We start from the raw sequence: 22,163 nt of genomic DNA, 5'->3' as shown, positions 1-22,163 counted from the left end.
GCGTTATAATATTTTATTATTTTGCTTTGGTTTAGGAAGAAGAGTCTAGCAGTTAAAGCTTTTTCATCTGAACTTCTGCACTTAGGAATAGAATTTCCCCAGTTCGCTTTTCGGCGTGAAGCACATGAACAGGAGAGTCTGTTCATCCTTGTTTAAAAAAGCCAGACGACCGAGGCTCACAGATCAGATGCTGTAACGAACAACTAGTTACTCAAAGGAAGAGCAGAGGGCAGAGCCTGCGTGGATGTAGGGCTCACCTTCAAATACAAACACTAACGTCTGTGATGTCTCCCCGCCTTATTTTTAGAATCAGCCTGTTACCCCAAAATGTCACTGGTGTTGAGGCAGTTTGGTGGCCGTTTCAAGTATATTAACAGGACGTTCAGTTTTATAAAAATTAATAAGATAGCCCTGGCTGGTATGGCTCAGTGGACTGAGTGCCAGCCTATGAATCAAAGGGTCGCCAGTTCAATTCCCAGTCAGGGCATATGCCTGGCTTTCAGGCAAGTCCCCAGTAGAGGGCACATGAGAGAGGAACCAATTCTTTATATTTCTCTCCCTCTCTCTCTCCATACTCCTCTCTCTAAAGATAAATAAACAAATAAAATCTTTTTAAAAATTAAAAGATAAAACTTTGAAGACAAGTTAGTTATAAATTTATATTATTTTTCAAAAGAATACTGATGAAATAGTGATTTGCATAATTTCAATAGTAGAAGCCTATGGTATCGACATGAAAGCCTTTCTGTGGATTTGACTCACCCACGGAAAAAGGAAATGACTTTGAAGTCCACTATTTCTTCCACATGTAATTTACGGAGTTTCTATGCCATTTTCCCACCACTGTTCCCTGTAAGATTTGGATTAATGCTATTATTGTTGTTGCTGTTTAGAGAGAGGGAAAGGCAGGGGGAAGAGAGGAAGACAAACATCGATGCGAGAGAGAAACATCTTTTGACCACCTTCCGTAGGCACCCTGGCCAGGGACTGAACCCGCAACCAGGGCACGTGTCCCGACTAGGGGTCAAACCCGCAACTCTCGCTTTGTGGGACGGTGCCCAACCCACTGAGCCACACGGGCCTGGGCTGGATTAACTCTTAATGTACTTGACCACCATGTAGAAAACTGCCCTCAGATAAGAATCCTCGATGTTTTTACTCGGAAGGAATTCAATTTGATCCCTTCCTTCAGAAAATGTGTTCTCATCTGCGTTCCACAGACAATCCTCGATTCTGCTTCTCCTTGCATCCTGTTTAGCGGGCTGTCAAAATATTTAGAGTCCTCACATCTCAGTTAGCGAGCGTGGTGCTGGAGACCAAAATGCCCGCTGCGAGCCCTCCGAGGGTCAGGACTGAGCAGCGATTAGCAAGGAAGGGTTCAGAAGCTGCCTTCCTTGGCTCTGTTCTTTCTGTTTCATTCAGAAATTGGGTGTCTCTCTCCTCCTTTTTATTACCTGCTCCTTCTCCTGTGGGCCCTGGGGTGCTGGGCCCCCCAGGGTCTCGCTGCTGGACCCACCCTTTGTTGCAGACCGCACTTCAGGAGGGGGAGCCAGTCTTCACAGGCAGCGCCCAGCACTAACTGAGGCTCCCAGTGCCCTGGCTTCTGCCTCTGACTTCCCGCAAAGGATCATGGGAGCTGCTCAGCCTGACCGGACACTGGGAGGGAAGGAAGGGGGTCCTCTCACTGGCATGAGAGAAGAAGACCACCCAGGGGGCAGTCTCTTTTTCCAAGCTCCCCTGAGTGCTATATAGCACAGTTCAAAATCGCAACCTTTTGACTTACAGCTTATTGTATTTCACAATCGGCAGACATTTTGAGAATTCTGCAGTTTAGTAGCAAAGGGTGCATGTATAATAGATCATTGAAATCCTATGAACATTTGCGTCCTATGACTATAGGACTGGATGAATCCAGCAGTGGATGACTATAGGAACTCAAACACTTGAAAAAAGATTTTCCTTCCAAAAGCAACAAGAAAAACAATTCTGCTTAATGAGCAATTCTGAGTACAGTTTGCTGGCCAGCAGTTTTAGATTTCTATTAAAATCTCAATCAAGTACTCTTTCAAAATCTTAATTATAATCTCCCCGTATGAGCCGCAGCAAAATAGTATTGAAATGAACCTGTTATGGGCAGTACCGATCACTTTAAAGGTTGAGTTAAATATCAGTACAGTCACACCTTGGTACATGTCAGCTTCAGATCTCCTCAAACCCAGTACTCACTCGTTACATGTTGACAAGAAAAAAAACATTTCAGCACTCGGCACGTGCTCAGAACTCGTCGGTTTTGGCACTTGTCACGAGTTCCGGAACAAATTCACAAGTACCTCGAGGGACCACTCTATTTATCATTCATGACATAATTAGAATATTCAAATGAATTACAATTCTTCAGTCCTGGAATAAAACTAAACCCCTGTTTAATACACACTGATCGAACCCCAACTTACAGGCAGCAGACACTGTGGTTTGCCTGGTCCATGTTAACCATCTCGCTCACAGAGCCTTGGACATGTTCAGTTACTGACCTCTGCGGCTGTGATCTTAAGGGGAGTCGGGGCTGGCCTCATCCTCCAAGGATGCAAGGTTCATCAAGTCATGACAGCCTCGTGCACGAGCAACGTAGGCTTGGGCATGTGATAACTTTCTGTCCGGGGAAGACTGAGGAGACTTTTACTGGGGAATGGGTGCTTCGAAAGAGGAGCTCCTGCTTTTGAAAAGAGACTCGCAGCAGAGGTCAGCTGCTAGACATCATCCTGTTTGCACGTGATTTCTAGAACAAGTGGGCCACTGTGCCGTCAGGAGGGGAGCCAGCCAAGAGCGCAGAGACACGTGGGTCACGGGAACCTGCTTCTTTCCCGTGTCCCCAGACCTGGAGCTCAGCCCTGGCTGATCTCTGAAAATCCTTAGCTTGGACACATTCCCACAGCCAGGCCAGCTCTGCAGTTCAGCACCACGGCTCAGTGGCCAGCATGGCTCAGCGGCCAGCCCGGCTTGGACAGGGAGACGTGCACAGTGCATTCCTGAAACGCAGTTCCGCTCTGTGCCTCGTCTCTGCCAGCTGGTCCCTGTCCCTGAGTCCCTGCTTTGCTCATCCATTTAGCACCCCAGTCCCTCTAAGAACCAGAGTGTCGGGTCCATTTGCCTTCCAGGCACTGGAGTTCTGTTGGCTCGAGGTGGTGCCTGCGGCCCTACTGAGCCTCGGATCATCCTAACGCCCAGCAGCTCCCTGGTACCTGGGCTGTGCTCCGCCCAGAACCAGGACGTGCCTCCCAGAGGCTGACTTGCCCAGAACACCTGCGCCCTGAGACACCACCAGGTCCAGCCCACGCTCTGCTGCAACTGCCGCCTGGAGCCCCTGGGGGCAGCTTCCGCTCCTGTGTCCACGCCCAGCTCTACTCCTTCGGTCATCAGGTAGATCTCTGCCTGCCCTGTCCATCCTGACCCTTCCCCCAGGGTTTCCGACCCAACCTCATCCCTGCAGAGAGCATCCAGGCAGGCGGAGGCACAGGTCCCCAGAAATGGAAGCGAGCAGAGTCTGCTCTGTCTCCTCTGTTAATTGCTAAGCATTTACTAGGCCTGCACGTTGGACAGATTTCCTAAGGCAGAGACACGACGTCTCACCCAAGGGGAGCTTGAGAAATCTCTCCCTGTGTCTTTCTTAGGGTGCCTTGGTCTTTGGAGGTCAAAGGCTCTATGAGGGACACTCCCGCAAACAGCTGAGCGGAAGTGCGTCTGTGGACGCAGTGAATGAGCACACAGCAAACTCAGGGGTGGGGCAGGGGCGTTTTAGGGAGATTTAGGGACAGGGAAGAGAGCTTGGCTGGGTGGATTCTCAAACTGAGAAGCGGCCCTCCGAGGGAGTGGAGTGAGCTGTGACAAATGCAGAAGCTCACGGGGACGCAGAGCCATGCCTCCCCACGCTCACATACCTCTGCGTGGGTCAGCATTTGGGCCGCTGCCAACTTATTCCTATATCAAAAACTTCATTCCTGTTCCACATCCTGGCACAGAACAGCCTCCTCCTTTACAGCCCAATGAGAATCCGCAAGCCCTGGAATTTCCCTCATCTCCTCTCTCCTTATCTGGGGTCTTACCTCGACGGAGAATGATTTGGGAAAAGCAGCAGCGGCAAAAGGAGATAGGACGAGACTGTAAAACGCGAATGAATCCCACATATTGCTCTGGGAAGGAACTCACGCCCAGCTTTCCTTTCCCCTCCCTCCTGTTTAACGTTCTTGCTGGTCTAGCTGTTTTCTCCTCCGTGGGAACGCCCCCAAGACATAAATTCTTCAGGTTGTTTATTCCCACTCAATAGCGTCTTGGTTCACCAGTTGGGTATGTTGACAGCATCACACCTGCCTCACTGGGCTTGGGTGTCGAGGTTCCATTTTCCTCGGGCCCCTCAGCAACTTGACTTCATAGGGAATTTCCATCCCAGCCCATGAACCAGTTCTCTCTCTCTCCGGCTTGCTTCCATCACACATTAGTTACAGCGCCCCGCCTCGCCTGCTCCTAACTCTTTGGCACCTGTGTGAATTCCCTGACACAGCAGAGAGACGCGGTGAACGGCACACGGTCCTTCTTTTCCAAACCCCGGGTCCCCTGGCCAGGTCCCTGTGTGTCAGCAGGGCACAAGGCAGCGTAGAAAGATTGGGTCTGGGAGCCAGGAAGACCCCTGGTTTCAAACTACTCAACCTCATGCAAGTCAGTTAACCTTTGTTGAGGCTCAGCTTCTTCTTTTGCAAAAGGGGGGTGATAATACCAAATGATGGAACTGGTGTGAAAATGAGCTGAGCCACCCCTCCCCCCTCCCCCCTGCATTATTAGTCTGTTCAAAGCACTGGCTTCTATGCGATCAGCATCTGCTACGAGGAAACTGAGGATGGGTGAGGTCCAGGAACCAGCCCCCCACCATGCTAATTAGCAGCAGATCTGGGGTCCACACTGGAGAAGTCTGATTCCGAATCCACCTCAACACGTAGTTCTCTTTCTCTTCCAAGCAAGTCCAAACACACCCGCCCCTCACGGAAGCCCCCCCCCCCCGGCCCTGAGCCTCGCTCTCCGGGACACCCCCTCTATTGCCTGCGTTCACCCTGGTTAGTCTCTTCACGGGGCTACCCAGCACCTCGCTCCATCCTCACCAACTCGGCACCTGGTGAGAGGGGGTCTGCCAAGCCCCGGCACCTTTTAGGGCCGGGGTGGGTTTCCAAGGCATCCGCGTTATTTCTGCACGAGGCTGGACCCCCGAGGCCAGCAGAGCCCTGCTCACGCATCTTCACACTGGTGGCAAAGGCCTTCGCAAGCAGGGGTTTAAAAGGCCAGGTTCAGGCCCAAACCCGAGTTCCACCCTCCGCCCTGCCTGTGTTCTGGCCACAAGACTGTGAGCGAATCGCCTTTTACTGAGCCCGCGCTTTGTCATGTGTGAGTGACCATACCACCTGTGCCACCTGACTGGTGAGCAGTTCTGCAGGTGACAGAGCTTTACACAGCTGCCGGGGAGCCTGCGGCTCTGTGGTTGGCGTCTGCCGTCCGGTCTTTGTTGTTTGATGGACGGGCGCAGGAATAGGCGTCTGGCAGGGCACTGCGGCTGGAGTGGGAAGTCGGGTTCCAAATCCGGGCTTGATCCTGTTCCCTCCCATCTGCTGGTCCGACTCTGCCCGGCACCCGCTCCAGCCCCGGACCGACGCCTGCTGGGAAGGCCTGGCCTGGGCTGCTGGGGAGGGGACGCTGTGGTGGACACGCCCTGCTCTGCCCCTCTGTCCCCACACAGCCCGCTGGGCCTTCCTCAGGGCGCGCCTCCTTCCACGTTGCCACTTCTGTGCTTCCTTCTCTGCTCTGTGTCCCCATTCCCGGCCGCCCTGCTCTGTGTCCCCATTCCCGACCGTGACCCTGGCTCGGCGCCGGTCTCTGATGGCCAAGTGACAGTGTATTTGAGCTGTGTGCCAGACGCCTGCCTGCCCACACTCCAGACTGCCATCCTCACTTGGCCTTATCTGTCTTAAATACCCCACCAGCGCCCCAGTCTCTGGGATCCAAGCCACGCCAGGTGGCAGGGCTGCTCCAGGTCCCTTTTTTGCGGGGAAAACAAAAACCCACAAGTTGTGGTGTCTCTGAGTCTCCCACCTCTCTCTCCCAAGCCCCGCTTTTCCACACCTGGCCGGCGTATGCGTTGCCAAAGCCTCGGCTGCCTTAGCGTCCGTGGTTCCTTCTTGCCGCCCCGTTGGCCCGACTGCTGGCACTCACTTCCTTTGCAACCCGTGATGTGTTTTCTCCCTCGAATCTTCTTAAGGTCTCTCGGCCGTGTGATGGAAGCCAAGGCAGGAGCACATTCCCGTCATAAAATGTATGCAAATCTAATTAATCCAACCAAAGCCTGTTTGTATAAAAGCCTGTCTTATGTACTCTTTAAAGTCATTTCCCATGAATGGAAATCTTAATTAGAGGGCTAAATTTAGAACGCCAGAGCCTCTTGCAAGAAAACCAAGCACATTTAATCCTTAATACCATAAACTGGAAAACTGGAGTCTCACCCGCCGAGAATAGCACTTTCTGCTTCGTGAACATTTCAATCCACACTTTCTGAAAGCAGTATCATGTCCCCAGATCTAGGGCAACATACAGATGCATTTCCCTTTCATTTCCAATGTATAACGAGGACACTGAAGACATTAATTACACAGGTGAGCACACCTGTTATGCTAACTAGAAAATGCAAGTCAAGCCCTGGCTGGGTGGCTCAGTTGGTTGGAGCGTCACCCCATGAACCAAAAGATCACTGGTTTGATCCTCAGTCAGAGCATGTACTTGGGCTGTGGGTTCGATCCCCAGCAAGGGTGCATATAGGAGGCAGCCGATGGCGTTTCTCTCTCACCCTGATGTTCCTTTCTCTCTCCATCTCTCTCTCTCTCTTTCTCTCTCTCCCTCTCTCTCTTCCCCATGCCTAAAATTAAAAAAAAACCGTCCTAGAGTAAGGATTACAAACAGAAATAAAATGCAAGTCAAGACGACCTAATTGTAGAAGGAAAACATAGCAAGAATAACAAAAATATCCTTGCCAATTTGAATCTCAATGGTGTGCCGTGAACTTTCATAACTGAATAAATATTGACCTTTTAGCATTGCTCATGTTGGAAATAATGATTTAAAATCATACATGTCACCGGATTAACTTCTTAGTAACTCTCTAATTGAAAGTTGGTTTCACGGTGATGTTTTCATTCTAAAAAATGTAAGTTCTCCGGAACACACTTAGCAGCGACCCCTCATGAAGAAGACTAGTAGGTGCCTGAAGACTCAACAAGATTCCAACAGGTTCCTTTAGCTCACTGACTTAGAATCAGTCTCAGCGATGGGGTTGCTTTTGCAAGCCAAGGACATGTTGATACCCCACTCTGCGGACAGAGAAAGCGAGGCTCAGAAGTTAGACCATGTCACTCAGGTTCCCCTCCACGTGCTGGGAAGGGAACTCCCACTTCCACCCAGGAGGTGTAGTGGATTTTCTGCGAAACTGCCTTATGTTCTGAACCTAATTACTTCTGCGCTGTCCACCACCCCATTCTAGACATTCCAGGAGGTTCGTCAACCCAGGACGGGGTCTTTTTGCTTGGCACACCTTCCCTGGCTTCCCTGACTAGCCAGCATCACCTCCTCTCAGGAACCTTCTTCTCTCCCTCATCCCTTCTTCCACCCTCCTCACCTCTTGCCAATGCTGGTTCCGTGCACCTCTGTCAGGGTGTGTACATTTGAGTTCCGTGGGGGGGGGGGATCCTTTCTCTCCTCTTGGAACATGAAGGACCTATCACACAAACGAAGCCCTGTCCAGGGTGGGCAATTTAATTCACACCCATTTTCTACGGTGAGGTGCTAACGTGCACCTGTTTGCTGGTTCGCCCCCATCGGGAAATCCAGAAGGTCAATGAACGGTGTCCATGCACAATAAAACCCTGGCTGCGTTTTCGCAGTTCCTCCCGAAGTTGACTGCAATTGTAAGGGATCTGCCCACCCCAGCAGCCCCGAGTCGTCCTTGACTCATTAATGTCATTCAGTAAAGCACCACTAATTCTGATCGCTCTCTGAGGACGGAAACTCTTCTCAAAAATAGTTCCATGCACTGACTCAAACGTTTCAACTCTCAGGCTCAGATTACTAATGAGAAGGTTCGGAGCGTGATTCAGAGACCCCGAGTAGCAACCAAGTCGTGATTCATCTCGTTTAGCGACGCCGCCAGCCCTCAGTCCTCCGCCAGGACACCGAGTAAGTTTTCTGACTTACCGCCTACCCAAATTTCAGATGTGACATGGATGGGCAGTTGGACTTACAGTGCAGAAAGGAAAATGCTGTGCTTTAAATCGCCTGGCATGTTGGAAAAAATAGTAATGAAATTTAGAAAATGTCTGGGGAAATAGTGGTTATAAAGGGAAAATATGATGTTTTTAAAGGTTTTCAAAACAAAATGATAGGTGTCTGAAATATGGTCCATTTGAAGTAGATACGCTTTTTAAAAATATTTTATTTATTTATCGTTAGAGGGGAAGGGAAGGAGAGAGGGAGAGAAACATCAGTGTGTGGTTGCCTCTCATGGGTCCCCTGCTGGGGACTGGCCTGCAACCCAGGCATGTGCCCTGACCGGGAATGGAACCGCAATCCTCTGGTTCACAGGCCTGCGCTCAACCCACTGAGCTACACCAGCCAGGGCGATACACTTTATTTTGAAGTACATTTTATATACCTTTAATTAAATAAAACACTAAGTGGGTGCACCCAGGGAAACTATTTGAAATCGGGGATAACTGGGAAATAAGCAAAACATTAAAGACTTGGGTTTTTGAAAAACAATTTGGACTTACTTTATAACCTAAGTATCTGTGAATGGGCAATCTACCTAAATATATTCTACCATGAAAAATAACATGTACTCCTATGCCTGGGAAATTAATAACCATCTCAAAGAACAAAAAAGAGTAGCCCAACTCACCTTACCTTCTCTAATTCTATTCTCTTAAAACATACAGAGAGTTACTTATATCTACCACTTAAAAGGCACGTATTAGACACTAAGTGGAAGCGAGAAGCAAAGATGTGTGAACCACAATGGCTGGTCTATAGGAATGTGTAATATTTGAAAGGCCATAACACCCGTATGTGATCAACGACCACACATCACCATGTGGCACACCAGTTGCAAACGCTGAAATAATAACCCGATTGCAAGATGGCAAATCCCACTAGAAGAGGTTGCTTAGAGTTTGGTCTTCAGGACCGAAAGCCCCATCCGCTTCAGTGGGAAGACAATGCCACAATCTCTTAGCAAGGGCTGCTGGGTCATGGGAGGGGACAGTGCAGGTCACTGTGCCGTGTCTTGTCTACTTGAAAAAAAATTGACCTACTCCCTGTATAGATGGTGGCTTTCCCCCAACTCCAAGGCTAATGCATTAAGGAAAAACAAAACCACGGTATGCAAAATTCCTGCTCCAGTCGCCAGGGGTGAGGACACCCGAAACGCACCGCCGTTGGCACCCCGCCGTACGCACACAGCACGTCTCTGATGAAGTCGGATATGCGCAGCCTGCCCGGTGGCCGGGGCCAAACCCACGCCACATGAACACGGAGACTCTAAGACTCAAGAGAGGAAGAAGCAGAGAACTGAAAAACAACCCCGTATGTTGGGAAACCATCCAGGTGGTTCCCTGTGGCTTCGAAAGGTGAGATGGGCGCGTGAGCACGGAGTCGGAGAGACTGTAGTTCACTGCCAGGCACAGCATCCAAACATGAGGGGCTGCTGTGACAGTCTCTGGCCTGGGTTGGAATGAGTCCGAGCCCTCCAGGACCATAAAGCCCCTGGACTTTCTCTGGCTCTTGAGGGTAAGTAAGCATCAGAGCGAGGTGGGAAGCCGTGGTCACCTGTTTGCCAGGCCCCCAATTGGCTGTCCCTTTTATTCGTTTGCTTTAATGTCAGGTCACCATGAAATCCGCAGAGACGACATTTACTTCCAGTCCTCTACGCTATTTCCACAAAACAGTGCGTTTTAGGGCTGCCTTTCCTTCTCTGTGTCTGGCTTGCTCGCTAGCTCCCCAGCCTACACCTGTGGCGACTTTCTCTTCATGGTGAGTACCTGGGCCAAGGGGAAAAGACACTTATTCAGAAGGGGGTCTACAGGAAAGCCAGGTCCCGGTAGCGTAGAAGCGCCAGGGAAGAGTTACGGGAGAGGCGAGAGTGGAGGCCTGCGTTAATGGAGGGGGAGTGTCTGAACAGACAGAGCAGGGAGCGGAGCCCCCCTCTCTGCAGCCCCCCAGGAAACGCCTCACAGGATCACACGAGCACTTTGGCTATCAATTTCAGAGTATCCCTAAGTCCCTTAAAAAAAGACGTTAAAATATCAATGTATTGTCAATACGTAAACGCCTATGCTTTCCTCTTAAGTGTATTGTGTATTTACATCACTAAAGACTTCTTTCGTGCCTCCAGCCAGTTGCCAGCCCTTGAAGAAATGACCATGGGCTGGGTACCGCAGACAGGCTGTCTGTTGGTTACACGCAGCGTTATGGCAAAGATGTGATGCTGGAAACATCTAAGGCATCGCAAAGCCAGACGATTCGGGAGTTCGAGGCTCTTGGTTGCTCAGCAGCTACTACCAGTTCACGATCACAAAGTTCACTGTAGATCCAGCGTCCAGTACAATCTTTCCGGTGTACAGTCTAAAGTCACAAGTAAAGACCACCCAGAACCACACCGTCTTCATCTCCCTCTCCGAATGCAGACAGAGCCCTTGTGGGCCGTCTTGACACCCCCCCTCCATGGTTAAGAGCACCCTGGAGCCATCCCAGGAGGCCTGCTGCTCTCTTCCCGGGCTCGGTGTCCTGTCTGTGAACAGAGACACCAATAGTGCCTCCCTCCAAAGTTGTCGTGAGGGTTAAATGAATTAATACGAGTGAAACAGTGTTAAAACGCCTGGCCTTGACCAAGCGCCCACCTACAGTAACTGACTCTGTGTGGTCTCTCATTAGCCGGTCTTGGCCGGGTCGCTTAACCTCTGTGGCCACTGGTTTGAGACGTAAGCGGTAAAGTGAAGGATTCCTAGGGTCTCTGAAGGGCCGGCCAGGCCCAGCCACAGAGCAGCTCGTTCTCTCTCCCATCGAATTCACAAATCTCTTTCGAGAAGGCAGTGGCAGGAGCCCCACAGCGCGGCTTGAAGACAATGTCTCCTGGCCTCCTGTGTCCGTATTCTGGACTTACCCCAGACAAGGGAGGGGGCCCCCAAGTCATTGTGTGAGGACGGGACGGAGAGAAGAGGGATGAAGGTCTCTGTGTCAAAGACCAAACGGTTGTCACGTTGTTCTGGCTCTTCCTTCATGTCAGGAACCGCGCAAACCCAGTGCGGTCAAAGCGCACGTGAAGGAAGAGGTCATTGTCACCGAACCGAAGACACTGCTTCGTTCCTTCGCTGGAGAGGTCAGGAGTTCTCTTTAAATCTCAGGGCGAGGCCCCCAACATACTCTCTCCATCCAGGACGCTCATTTTGGGGGCTGGGAGAACCCAGAGTTGTGCTTTGAAGGGGTCTCCGGACACGTGAGCTGCTTCTCGGCGTGGAAAGGGCTTCTGGACGCCCCAGGGTGACAAAGAGCCAAATCTGAAATTTCAATTTAAAAAAATCGATGCACAATGGCCGTTTCGGTGGCACTACCTAAATCACCCTTAAGGGCTGGGATCGTGACAGTAGAAACACAACACACAATTTACTAAGCGTGGTGGTCTCATTGTAGCAGCTCTGCGACCCTGCCTTCTGGAGGGCGGACACGCCCCGGGTGGGAGGACCAGGTGTGTCAGGACCAGGCCTCACTCGGCCGCCCTGTGACGTCACAAGCTTTTGGTTTCCTGGTGCCACTTTGGAAGATCTGGAGAAGAGTGAGGTTGGAGGAGGAGAAGAGAGGCTTCCATCCTGGTTTGGGGAAGAGTAACCGCCTTTATCCTTATCTGCACGGAAGGCGTTGGGAATGAGGAATGTGGGGAGGGAGTCGGGGCAGTCCTGGCATCTCATCAGGAAGGGCCCGCGGCAGAGAGGCCGCCCCCCATCTCGGCTCTCTGGATGTTAATTAACAACTGATATAATTAGCATTGTGGAGATTCAAAAATGATTTTTTTTATCGATGAGAGTAGTGACTTTTAATTAGCATGATGAACGCTAAAAATGGACACTGTTGGTACAATTAAAGATTTTCAGGCCACGTGGGTTGATTGGAAGAGTTTCCCACCCGTGAGAGAACCAGGCCTCGGCCTGCCTGAGGCCTGTCACCGTCACCTTGGTGGCTTGTTCTCAGGGGACCTGGGGGACCACCGCTGGTTTAGGCATGAGACCTGTCAGCCTGAGGACACAGAACCTGTGGTGCTGGCTGACCCTCTCACACAGGGTGACACACGCTTGCGGAACTGAGCACTCGAGACCAGACACCCGGTGGCCTGGCCGGCTTTAAGGAACAGTTATGACGTAACCATATGCTCATTATCACAAACTTCAACTGGTGTCCGGAAGACTTATCTACCAAAAATACCCAAAGGACTGCATGTGACCGCATGGGCTTGAGTCATATGACAGCACCCTGACCTTGAGACGCTCCAAGGTCATCTGTTGGGGGAAACGTGAATGGAAACAAACGCCCTACAAAGCCCAACGCAAGGTTATTTCAAAGCCACAGTTGGCGAAAGAGACAAAGGCATCGTGGAGGAGAATGAAGTTATTTCATCTGGTCTGATCAAAGGAGATGGCACCAAGTCTGGAAGGATACGGAAGAATGTTCCAGAAAGTTCTGTGTAGTTTGGGTGGGGCATTCTAGATGTTAGAAGCAAGGGACGTAAAAATGTATCTATACAAAAATAGTGAATTTATTTTATATATATATATATATACACATACACACAACACAAACACAACACACCCATGTTCTCGAAATGTCTACCAAAAGACAATGGTCTGAGCTTTCATTATACCTGGTCTGGGAAAAAATCTGGATGATTCTGATTCTACAAAAAAAAAAAAAAAAGAGGTGATTTTACTGACAATGATTCTCAAACCACATCTGTCATAATATGACTAAAAAAGTAAGCAGCCTGCTGAGTGAAAACTGGCATTCTCAGAAATAGTCTAAATAGGACTGAATATAGAACTTCTTCACATATTTTAAAATATCTCCCATCAGAATGATATTCCTTATAGAGTTCCCATAGTCTGTTAAAAGGACCCTCCTAACTCCAGGTTCAGACCCTCGCTCACATCAGAACGTGCCTTCTCAACCCACAAGGACGGCACCGTTGACCCAGGAAGGTCAAGTTCTGCTGGCTATTCCACTGGTCTAGGAACAAGGCAGGTTTTGCCTTTGGACACAGATTCTAAATGCCTCTTTTCCTGTCTCAGTGGAACTGCATCTGAACATTAGCAAACATGCTGCCCCTGTAGAGAGCACACTGATAGACCGTCAGTCGCTTTAACCCGCCCCCCCCCATCTTCTAAGAATGCCACCATTTATGCTGTGAGTCAGATTAGTGGGTACCTGCCTGGAGCCAGCAGGGCACTGGACCTGAAGTAGCAGGTTCAGACCCTGGGTGTGTTAGGCGCCAACTGGAGCAAAGCGCTGACACTCCCTGGACCGGTTTCCTACCTCAGAGACTGTCGGAGAGGGTGGGTGTGACCAGTAAATGACTCCCTCGCTCATTCAACAAAGGTGATAAACATACCTAATGTCCTTTCCCTGTGCACAGTCGATAATTACTATCGGCATTGGTGCTAGAAGAACAGCCATCACCTACCGAGAACTTTGCACATGCTTACACCGAATTCTCGTAAGGTATGATGTTATCCTCTCTCAGCTTACAAGAAAACGGGGGCTCGGAGATGGAATTTCACGCATACTGTCTGACCTCGTGACACAGCCCAAGTAATGGCAGGTCCCTCATACACAGAAGATGCATACTCATCATTTGAAAACGTTTGCAAGTAATGTCTTTTGGGCACAGTGCGAAGTTAACAATTAATTTTATACAATCCATAAGTAACAGGTGGCATGGACACTGTCCCCTGGAAACATTATTTCTCTCCAATGAATGGGATGATTCTTTATCAGCATCTTGACAACCCTCCGAGCTTCCTGGAATACTGGGAAAACCAGCATTGGGGACTGGCGCAAACTCTCTGTCCTAATCAGTTAGGAGACCCTTCCTTCCGGCTGGCTTTTCAGTTCATTTATTTTTGCTATTCTTTGGCCAGGAAACTCTGGGAAGCGGTATAAAGATCACATGCATTTTCCTGCACCGCGGAGCGAGCATTCAGACAGGCCACGCCCTGTTCCAAGCAGCCCTCTCCACCTCCAGTGCCCAGGTGACAACGGGACCATGTCACAGGCCCATATTACGTTTCCCTCCTAGGTACGAAGTGACTACCTATCTCCAAAATGCATTCTCACCCTTCTGATGCTCAGAGCAACAGCTCATAAAAAGCTCAAATGAAATATGTCAACATTTTTGCAGATGCGGTAACTGGCTCAGCGAGGCCACTGGGATAAGCAGTGGGTCAGAGGATAAGCAGTGGGTCCGATGGCAGAGAAACAGGGATGAGGGGTGGGGGGAGCGGGCTGGTTTTCAGAGCCCCGAGTCTTTGCTCTCTCCTCTGGCCACTGTTGGGGACCGTTCTGCCTGGTTTCAGGAATTGTAACCGCCCCCCATGGCTAAGGATGAGTGAGCAACCTCCGGAATGCGAGCCACAGAAAACAAAGCTTGTCTCTGGTAGCAAACGCTGCCTCAGTTTCCTCCCCTGCCCTCAAAGCTTGGTCAGAAGTCAACGACGGGTGAGACTCCTCACAGCAGAGGGCAACCTAAGCCAGACATGATCACTTGGGAGGCCATCCTGGAAGGACTCAGGGGGCTGCAACAAAGAGTGAGCAATGGACCCTTGTCCCCTGGCTATGTGACATAGCCCAAGTCCCCATGTTCTCTGGGAGAAGCGCTTCCTGGCTCTAATCCACTTAAGCCTGAAAACCTGATGGGGAGGGTGCAGCTCCTTGCCTTGCTGGAGCGGATCCAGGAAAATCTGGCATAAGAAAGACTTCCTAAAAAATCTTGTGAAACCTGCTTTGCTAAGAGTGCTTTCGTTCATATGTTAAGGGTCCGAGCAGGAAATGAGTATGTCTCCCAAAGTTTCTACAACCCCCTTTCCTGACAGACTCTGACTCAGACTAAGCCCTCAGATTTCTTTGAAATGTTATCCACTGTTTGATCCTTGCCACCTGTATTCCTGTATATTACAACCCAATAAAAGCCCCTGGAGGAAGGGGCTCCAGGCCTTTTTCCCCTGAGAAACTGGCCACCTCTCCTCCCCAAGCAGATCATGTCTTGGTAGTGTTTATTTCATTTGTGGCAGATGGGGAACTTGAGGGCAAAGTCGCCCCCACAGACCACCACCTCCGTGTCAGCTTGCCAAGGGCTGGGATACATGGAAGATAAGAAACCGGAAGGAAAGGAGACTATGAATGAGTAACTATGAATGAGAATGTCTTACAAAGCAAGGTCCTCAGAAACATAGGAAGAGCTGAAACAGATCCATGGACCCTCGAGGAGGAGTTCCGGACTTGCAGGTGACCTTGGGCATCTCTGCCAATCTGCTAAGGCCCAGACACTCTGACTAGAAAACTGCAGCATTGCCTACACAGTTGCAGTGTGTCTGCTGTGTCCCCACCCAGTGCTGGGTCCCACTGTAGACGTGTGCTCAGAACGAGAGGCCCCTCGGCACCCCGGGCACCGTGTCCACAGGCCTGGAACCCGAGGGTGGCTCCTCGTAATCACAGGTGCGCGGTGTGCGTGCCACACAGATGGGAACCGTGGCTGCGGGGACAGGAACAGCTCAGCGCCCCTCCCACTGCCTGCCGCCTCTCCACGGCATTTCCACAGAGAACAAACCACGCACTTCCCTACGCCACGCCCTGAACCATTATCCACGCGGGCACCCAAGCTTCCTCTCAAACCAGAAACACTGAAACGAAGGATGAACGGCTCGATAAAGTGCTGAGTCTTCTGGGATTGAGTGAGCACGGCTAACAATCTTTGAAGACTCACTAACGGGTCAGAACAAAGCTGTGTAACGAAAGAGCCACAGGCATGGGTGGTGCTGGCCCTGCGTCACGGTCACCGCGGGGCTGCAGACTGGCCAGCTCATCTCCTCAAGTCTCCTGCCTAAGTTTACTGGGAAGATTAATTATCTTAATGGGTTTTAGGAATTTGATGCAGGTCTGGCATTTAATCTCACTAAGCATCTCACCGACGCAGTGGATTTAACGACAGCACCGATGTTTAGAGAAAGTCCCACCAGGCCGAGCATTACGGGAAGCAGCACCGTGGATGAAGGTGGCACAGGGTCAGGCGCCTGGGGAACCTTAGCCGGCCTTAGCTCTGGTGAAGGGGCGCAGGCGCCTCAGAGCCAGGGCTCACTGGCCGGACTCTGAGAACAGGGTTCCGACTGAGCTCTCCGATGCTCGCTGGTCAGGCTCCCCGGTTTTTGTTGGGGAGTGGACTGAGCTCGGTGGCTTCTGTCCAGCGCTGATACTTCCCCAGCCCTGGAATCCACCAGCAAACCAAGACTTTCTCTAGGCACTTTCAACAGGCCATCCACAGTGGTCTTCACAACCCTGGGGGCGCTTCACGGGGGCCACACACACTGTAGAGCTGGGCACCACTTGGACACTTACGTGTATTAGCCCATTTCCCACTCACACTAATACCCGCAGGATCTCCCTTCTACAGCGGAAGAAACTGAGGGAGTGGAGGACTGGCTTCAGGTCACTCGGCTGGAGCGTCTGGCTGCCCCCAGAATCTGTAGACGGAACCTCTACAGGCACCGTCTCTTAAGAGGTAGAGTGTTTTGCCTCCCACTTATGAATGAGAACATTCAGCCCAAGGTCCTATGGACGGTAAGCGAGAGAACCCAGGAGAAGAATCCAGACTCGCCCGGCTCCCATGGCTGTGCTCCCGGTCCTGGCCCGCACCCAGGAGTGTGTTCCAGGGGCTGCCTGAGGAGCCAGCAGCCAGCTCCCAGGCGCAGGGGTCTGGGGAGAGCCTTAGGCACCCGGATCTACTGAGACAGAGCTCAGGACACAGGATGTCCTTCTGTCATCACCAGCCTCTGCTACATCAAGTGACACCACACCCTTGGGACAGCAACGGGAGCTCTGTCCCTCAGCCTCTAGGTCCAGAGGGAGTTTCCTGGGTATGTTGGCCTCAAGGATCAGAGCTGTCCTGGTGCTCAGAGCAGGCTTCCTGTCTTGCTTCTGGACCTATGAGGGGGGATGGTCCAGCTCTAATGCCTTCAAGTCATCGGGGTGCTGGGAGGTCTAAGAGCCACTGCGTCCAAGTTCAGGCAGCGGAAACCACTGCCTCCCCCAGTTCTTGAACTCAGTGGACGCCAAAGACCACTAACTGACTTCTTTAAATTCTGTACGTGCATGGCGCTTTGGCAAAGGCTACCCAGGTCCCACTGAACCGTCCCGGTTCTCAGAGAGTTCATGAGCCATATCATTTTTGTAAATGAGCCCAAATTACAGGTGTTCTCTGAAAACACGATTAAAAGTCGTATTTCCCAACACCAAATAGACTTGGGAATAAAGAGTTTAAAACCATCTGCTGGATATTCTGATAATAGAAGAGCCCTACACTACTGCTCCCCAAATGTCCTAAAACATCACCCACCAGGCAATGTCCCTGTGTGACTCAGTCCCTCACAGACCGAGGGAACCGCAGCCTGGCCTTGGCACCCCAGGACGCATCCCCGAGGACCCAAGGCTGCCCCGGCTGAACCCCACTCCCACAGCCTGCACAGACCACTGCCAGCTCAAGAGCACAGCCCGCTGGTTTCATGACCAAGTGGTCACTCGTGTAGCTGCCTCTGGGACATCCTGACTCAAGTCCACATCAGCCTCTCCTTCCACTCCCATCACAAATGCCACCATGTTCTACAGGAAGCTTTCCCTCGCCCCTCCGAAGAAAAATGGTCTCGTCATCCGCCAAACCCCTCGCGTCTCTGTGTTGCGTGTGTGCATATACATGTATGGAGGTCCACAGCAACACTTCCGCTGCGATGACCTGTTGTGACCTGCGGCACGTTCATCTAATTGGGCTGTAAATGCCTTAGGATCACGCAGCCTGGTGTGGTGTTCACAACACAGGAACTTGATAAACGGTTACCAAATTATGACCATATGAATGATGCTAATGAGACAGTGATTCTCATGGGAGTACCAAGTACGGGCCAAGGATGGTCTTTAGGCATTAAAGCTAATTTAATGCTCAAAATCCTGTGACTTAGGAAATGGAGGCTTAACGAGCTTAAGCCACTGATTCAAGGTCACGAAGCAAGTCCAGTTCCCCACTGTTCACAAAGCAGCCGGACAGGCTTTGGGTCTGAGTCCAAGTTTGTTAGATTCCAACCTGGTCCCCAAGTCACCACGAGATAAAGGCGATAAAATTGAAAACATACGTTGCTTCCAGTGTTGAAATACGTTTATAAAACATAAAACAAACCTTACTTGGTGGTAGTGAGAAGGGCTACTTTTTGAAATTAATCTAAAGCATTAGAAACGAGTCTTGAAGGTTAAGAACTATATATGATGAAGAACCTTTACCACTGTAGTCCAGCAAATGTGTGTGATGGAGAGAGAAACTGATACACGAATTGAGAAGAATTATTTACAGCTAAACCCAGAAAGCATATTATAACAGAGAAGGTGACGGTTCGGAGTGCGGCAGAGCAGGTTCAAATTCTGGGCATAGCACGTTTAGCCCTGGTCCTTGGACATGACACCTGATCCTTCTAAGTCTCAGTTTTCCCAAATGACAGGTGACAATAGTACTCATTGCTTTCAGAGATAATGTAAATACCGGACAGGTGTGAGATACCTAACTCAACAAATGACGGCACCATGGCCGTTCTTAGTAACGACAGCACTTTCACGTAAGTGGCCGTGCGAAGCCGGGGTCCTTCAGAGGCACAGAGCTGCAACTGCTGGCCCTACGGTTTCCCTCGGAGACCGTACACCCTGCAGAGAAGAAGGGGACCAGAGGCCAGTGTGCAGTGATCCCTCAAAACCCAACCTCCCCTCCTCTGCCCACTGACCCCCCAGTTCTTTCTCAGGAACCTAAAGAACTGAATATCAAACATGTAAACCAAGTTGGCGCCTCCCTTGAGGCCTGCCCATCAGCCATCTCGGCCCTTCCTTCCCGAGCCATGGCATCTGGTGCCAGTCTCATGGTCAATAAACATCACAACTGCCACCTTGGCTCTCAGATGCTTCTAGTTTATTATCTGGTCCTCAGGGTCCTCAAGGGTCACTCTCCTAGGAGGTACACATGGCTCTCGCCCACAGAGCTTGACCCAGGGCAGGCACTCTGGACACATGGACTGATTCCCACTCCCCTTCTCAGTTCCCCTGAAGGGGGGAGGAATCGAAATCTGTGGACCACTGTGTTAGTGTCTCTGACTGGCACCCGCCACTGTGGATGGCGGTTAGGATCCAAAAAGTGCCACCTCATTTAAATAACACGCAGAACAGCTATGACCAAGGGATGGGTTGCAGACACTGTTGATTATGGTGGCAAACGAAAGCGGTGTTCTGATGGTGGCGGGCTTTTTTCAAAAACAAACAAACAACACCTTAAAAAATCCCTGAGCTATTTGACTCCTGGAAACCATGTGCCTGGGAACCCAACATCTGCAGACACGGCCTCAAGAAAACCACTTCTTTTCCTGTTCCCACTATTCCCATGGTGGCAAGAGAGCACAAACATGAAGCTGGATTTGGGATTTCCGACACATGTTCGCGAATGACAGTGAAAACAAAACAAACCGTTTCTGCGTGCGAGGTGCAGCGCTTCTCAAACCGGTGAGCTGGAGCTGACGGAAGTCAGCCCCGAGGCACACCCCTGCCAGACAAAGTTTCCGGGAGGTGAGCGAGAAGCTCCTTGGCTCGTTCCTAGAATTCCGTGATGGGTGCTAGGCACTGTTCATTCTTTTGTAAATTATTAAAGGGTCTCCCCCTGAAGTCATAGGAAAGACCCAAACCTCACAGATACCACAGATGTTCTTAACACTCCTCGCTGCGATTCGCAGATGCAGCCAATGGAAACAGCGCTTGCCTCTTCATGTTTAATTTCCTACCGGTTATCTGTGGTCTGTCCAGGGAGGGAGGGGGGAGAAAGCAGGGACAGGGGGAGGCATCTCAGCAAGGGGACCACCAGTACTTGGACAACATCACAGGAACCCAAACGCTTCCTGAGCAAACACCACCAGTTCTTTCACCAAGGACTCCGCATCCTAGGCACATATTAAATGATGATCATCCTAATAATCACACATGTACATGCGCACACAGGTGTGTCCGCACAGACACACACAGTCCACACACCGGAGGCGTCCTCTGAGAGGCTATCACAGCTGGAGCCGCGCTGCCCAGAGAGGGGAGCAGCCCCAGGAGAAGTGCTGGCCTCGTGACCGGCTCCTGCCAGTCCCCAGCGGAGCCCTCCATGGGGGAGTTCTCTGTTCTTTGACAGCTGTGGTCAGCTGAGTCCCTTTGGCACTGGCACTGACCCGGCAGGAGGGGGGGAAACGGCGCCCTGACCACCGAGCGGGAGTCCCTTTCACCCCCTAGAAGAAGGTCCCCTGCCCCTGTCGCTGACCCCGCTGGGGCTCATCTTCCCCTGGCCATGTGGGAGCAAGGCCACCACCCAGCAGGTGAAGTCAATATGCACCTCAGCGGCTTACCGCGCCTGACCCCAACCCAACACCTCCGACAGTCCCTCCGCTCCCCTCCCCCCTCCATCACCAACGCTGCAGCTGCCGCAGGGGTGCGGGGTGGCGCGCGGGGGAGACGGATGGGGGTGTCCTCCGCACCCACCCTGGCGCGCCCTAGCAGATGTCCGCTGGGGAAGGGGCTGCCCGCGAGTTGGAGGAACTCACTGGGCCGAGGCCGGGGCGCCCCAGACTCGGCGGGGCCTCCACCCGGGAGGAAGGGGGTGGGCGCGGGCAGGCGCGGGGCTTACCACGAGCACGGGGACCCCGGCGGCCAGCGAGTAGAGGAGCGCGGGCGGCACGGCGCTGCTGTCCTCCGGGCCCGGGTAGGGCTTGCGGTAGGCGCTGTCGTGGCAGAAGAAGCCCTGCACGTTCACGGCGAAGGTGTCCGTGTACTCGAAGTAGTACGCCAGCATCACCGTCCCTGCCATGATCACCATCTGGAAATAGAGCATGCTGCTGCGGAGCGCGGCGGCCGGCGGGGGCATGCAGCCTCCCGTCGCCGAGGAGCCGCGGGGCGCGGGCGGGGGCGGCCGCCGCGAGGAGGTGGCGCTGGCGAGGCCGGGCCGGGCTGCGAGGCGCCGCGGGCGGCGGCGGAGGCGGAGGCGGCTACCCCCGGACGGGCCCCCGCTCCCCTCCCCGCCCCCGACCCTCCGAAAGCGCCGCCCGCCCGGGCGCGAGGTCGCGCGGGAGGGCGGGGAGTCCCGGGCGCGGGTGCATCCGCGGGCGGCGGCGCCGGGTCAAGCCCCCAGGCCCGCGCGGAGGCGGCGGCGTCGGCGCGGACAGCGGCACCTGCGCCCCTCGGAGGGCGGCCGCGGCGGAGCTCCCGGCTGGGGTGAAACCCCGGAACGGGGGGGAGGGGAGGCGGCGGAGAGGGAGCTGCTAGAAACTCCCTTCCGAGGCGGCAGCTGGGCGGTTGAGGAAACCCGCACCGCGCCGGGGGTGCGTGCACGCGTCTTCGGAGCGCCAACGCCGCCAAAGCGCCGGGTGGCGGCGACTGGCAGCCCGCGCCCCCCGGGCTTCCCGCGCCCCGCGCAGGACACACGCCCAGCGCTGGCTTCCGGGCGCAGTTGGGAAAATCATCTCAAAGGACCGGAGGCGCGGGGTCTCTGCCTCCCCGCCAGCTTCCCAGGCTCCGCGCGTGAAAGCGCAGAGACCCTAGCTCGCTGTCTCTGCTACAACGGCCCCTCCCTCGGTCCTCTCTTCTCCTCCAGCTCCTCTTCCGTCTCCCATTATTAGCTGCTCGGGATTCGTGGCACTGCAGATTCCCGGGACCCAGCGAGGGGCCGCCACCAGGGGAAAAGGAGGGTTTGCCTCCGCTCGCTCGCTGTTCCCGGAGTC

General features: G+C 52.5%; 1 protein-coding gene across 2 annotated transcripts in view; it reads right to left on the bottom strand.

Annotated features, from left to right (window-relative positions):
- The window catches only part of PLPPR5 (phospholipid phosphatase related 5), a 75,194-nt gene extending 53,884 nt beyond the window's left edge, over positions 1 to 21,310 (bottom strand). For both annotated transcript variants that reach the window (XM_053655975.1, XM_053655974.1), the window contains exon 1: positions 21,074 to 21,310. In XM_053655975.1, coding sequence (XP_053511950.1) covers positions 21,074 to 21,310 — 237 coding nt within the window. The remainder of the gene's footprint in view (positions 1 to 21,073) is intronic.
- Between the last annotated feature and the right edge of the window lie 853 nt (positions 21,311 to 22,163).

The sequence above is a fragment of the Artibeus jamaicensis genome, unplaced genomic scaffold (assembly GCF_021234435.1).
Source record: "Artibeus jamaicensis isolate MK-2021 breed Jamaican fruit bat unplaced genomic scaffold, CSHL_Jam_final scaffold_1689, whole genome shotgun sequence".
Classification (NCBI taxonomy): domain Eukaryota; kingdom Metazoa; phylum Chordata; class Mammalia; order Chiroptera; family Phyllostomidae; genus Artibeus; species Artibeus jamaicensis.
The sequence above is the reverse complement of the archived record's forward strand: the minus strand, read 5'-3'. Positions and strand labels throughout refer to the sequence as shown.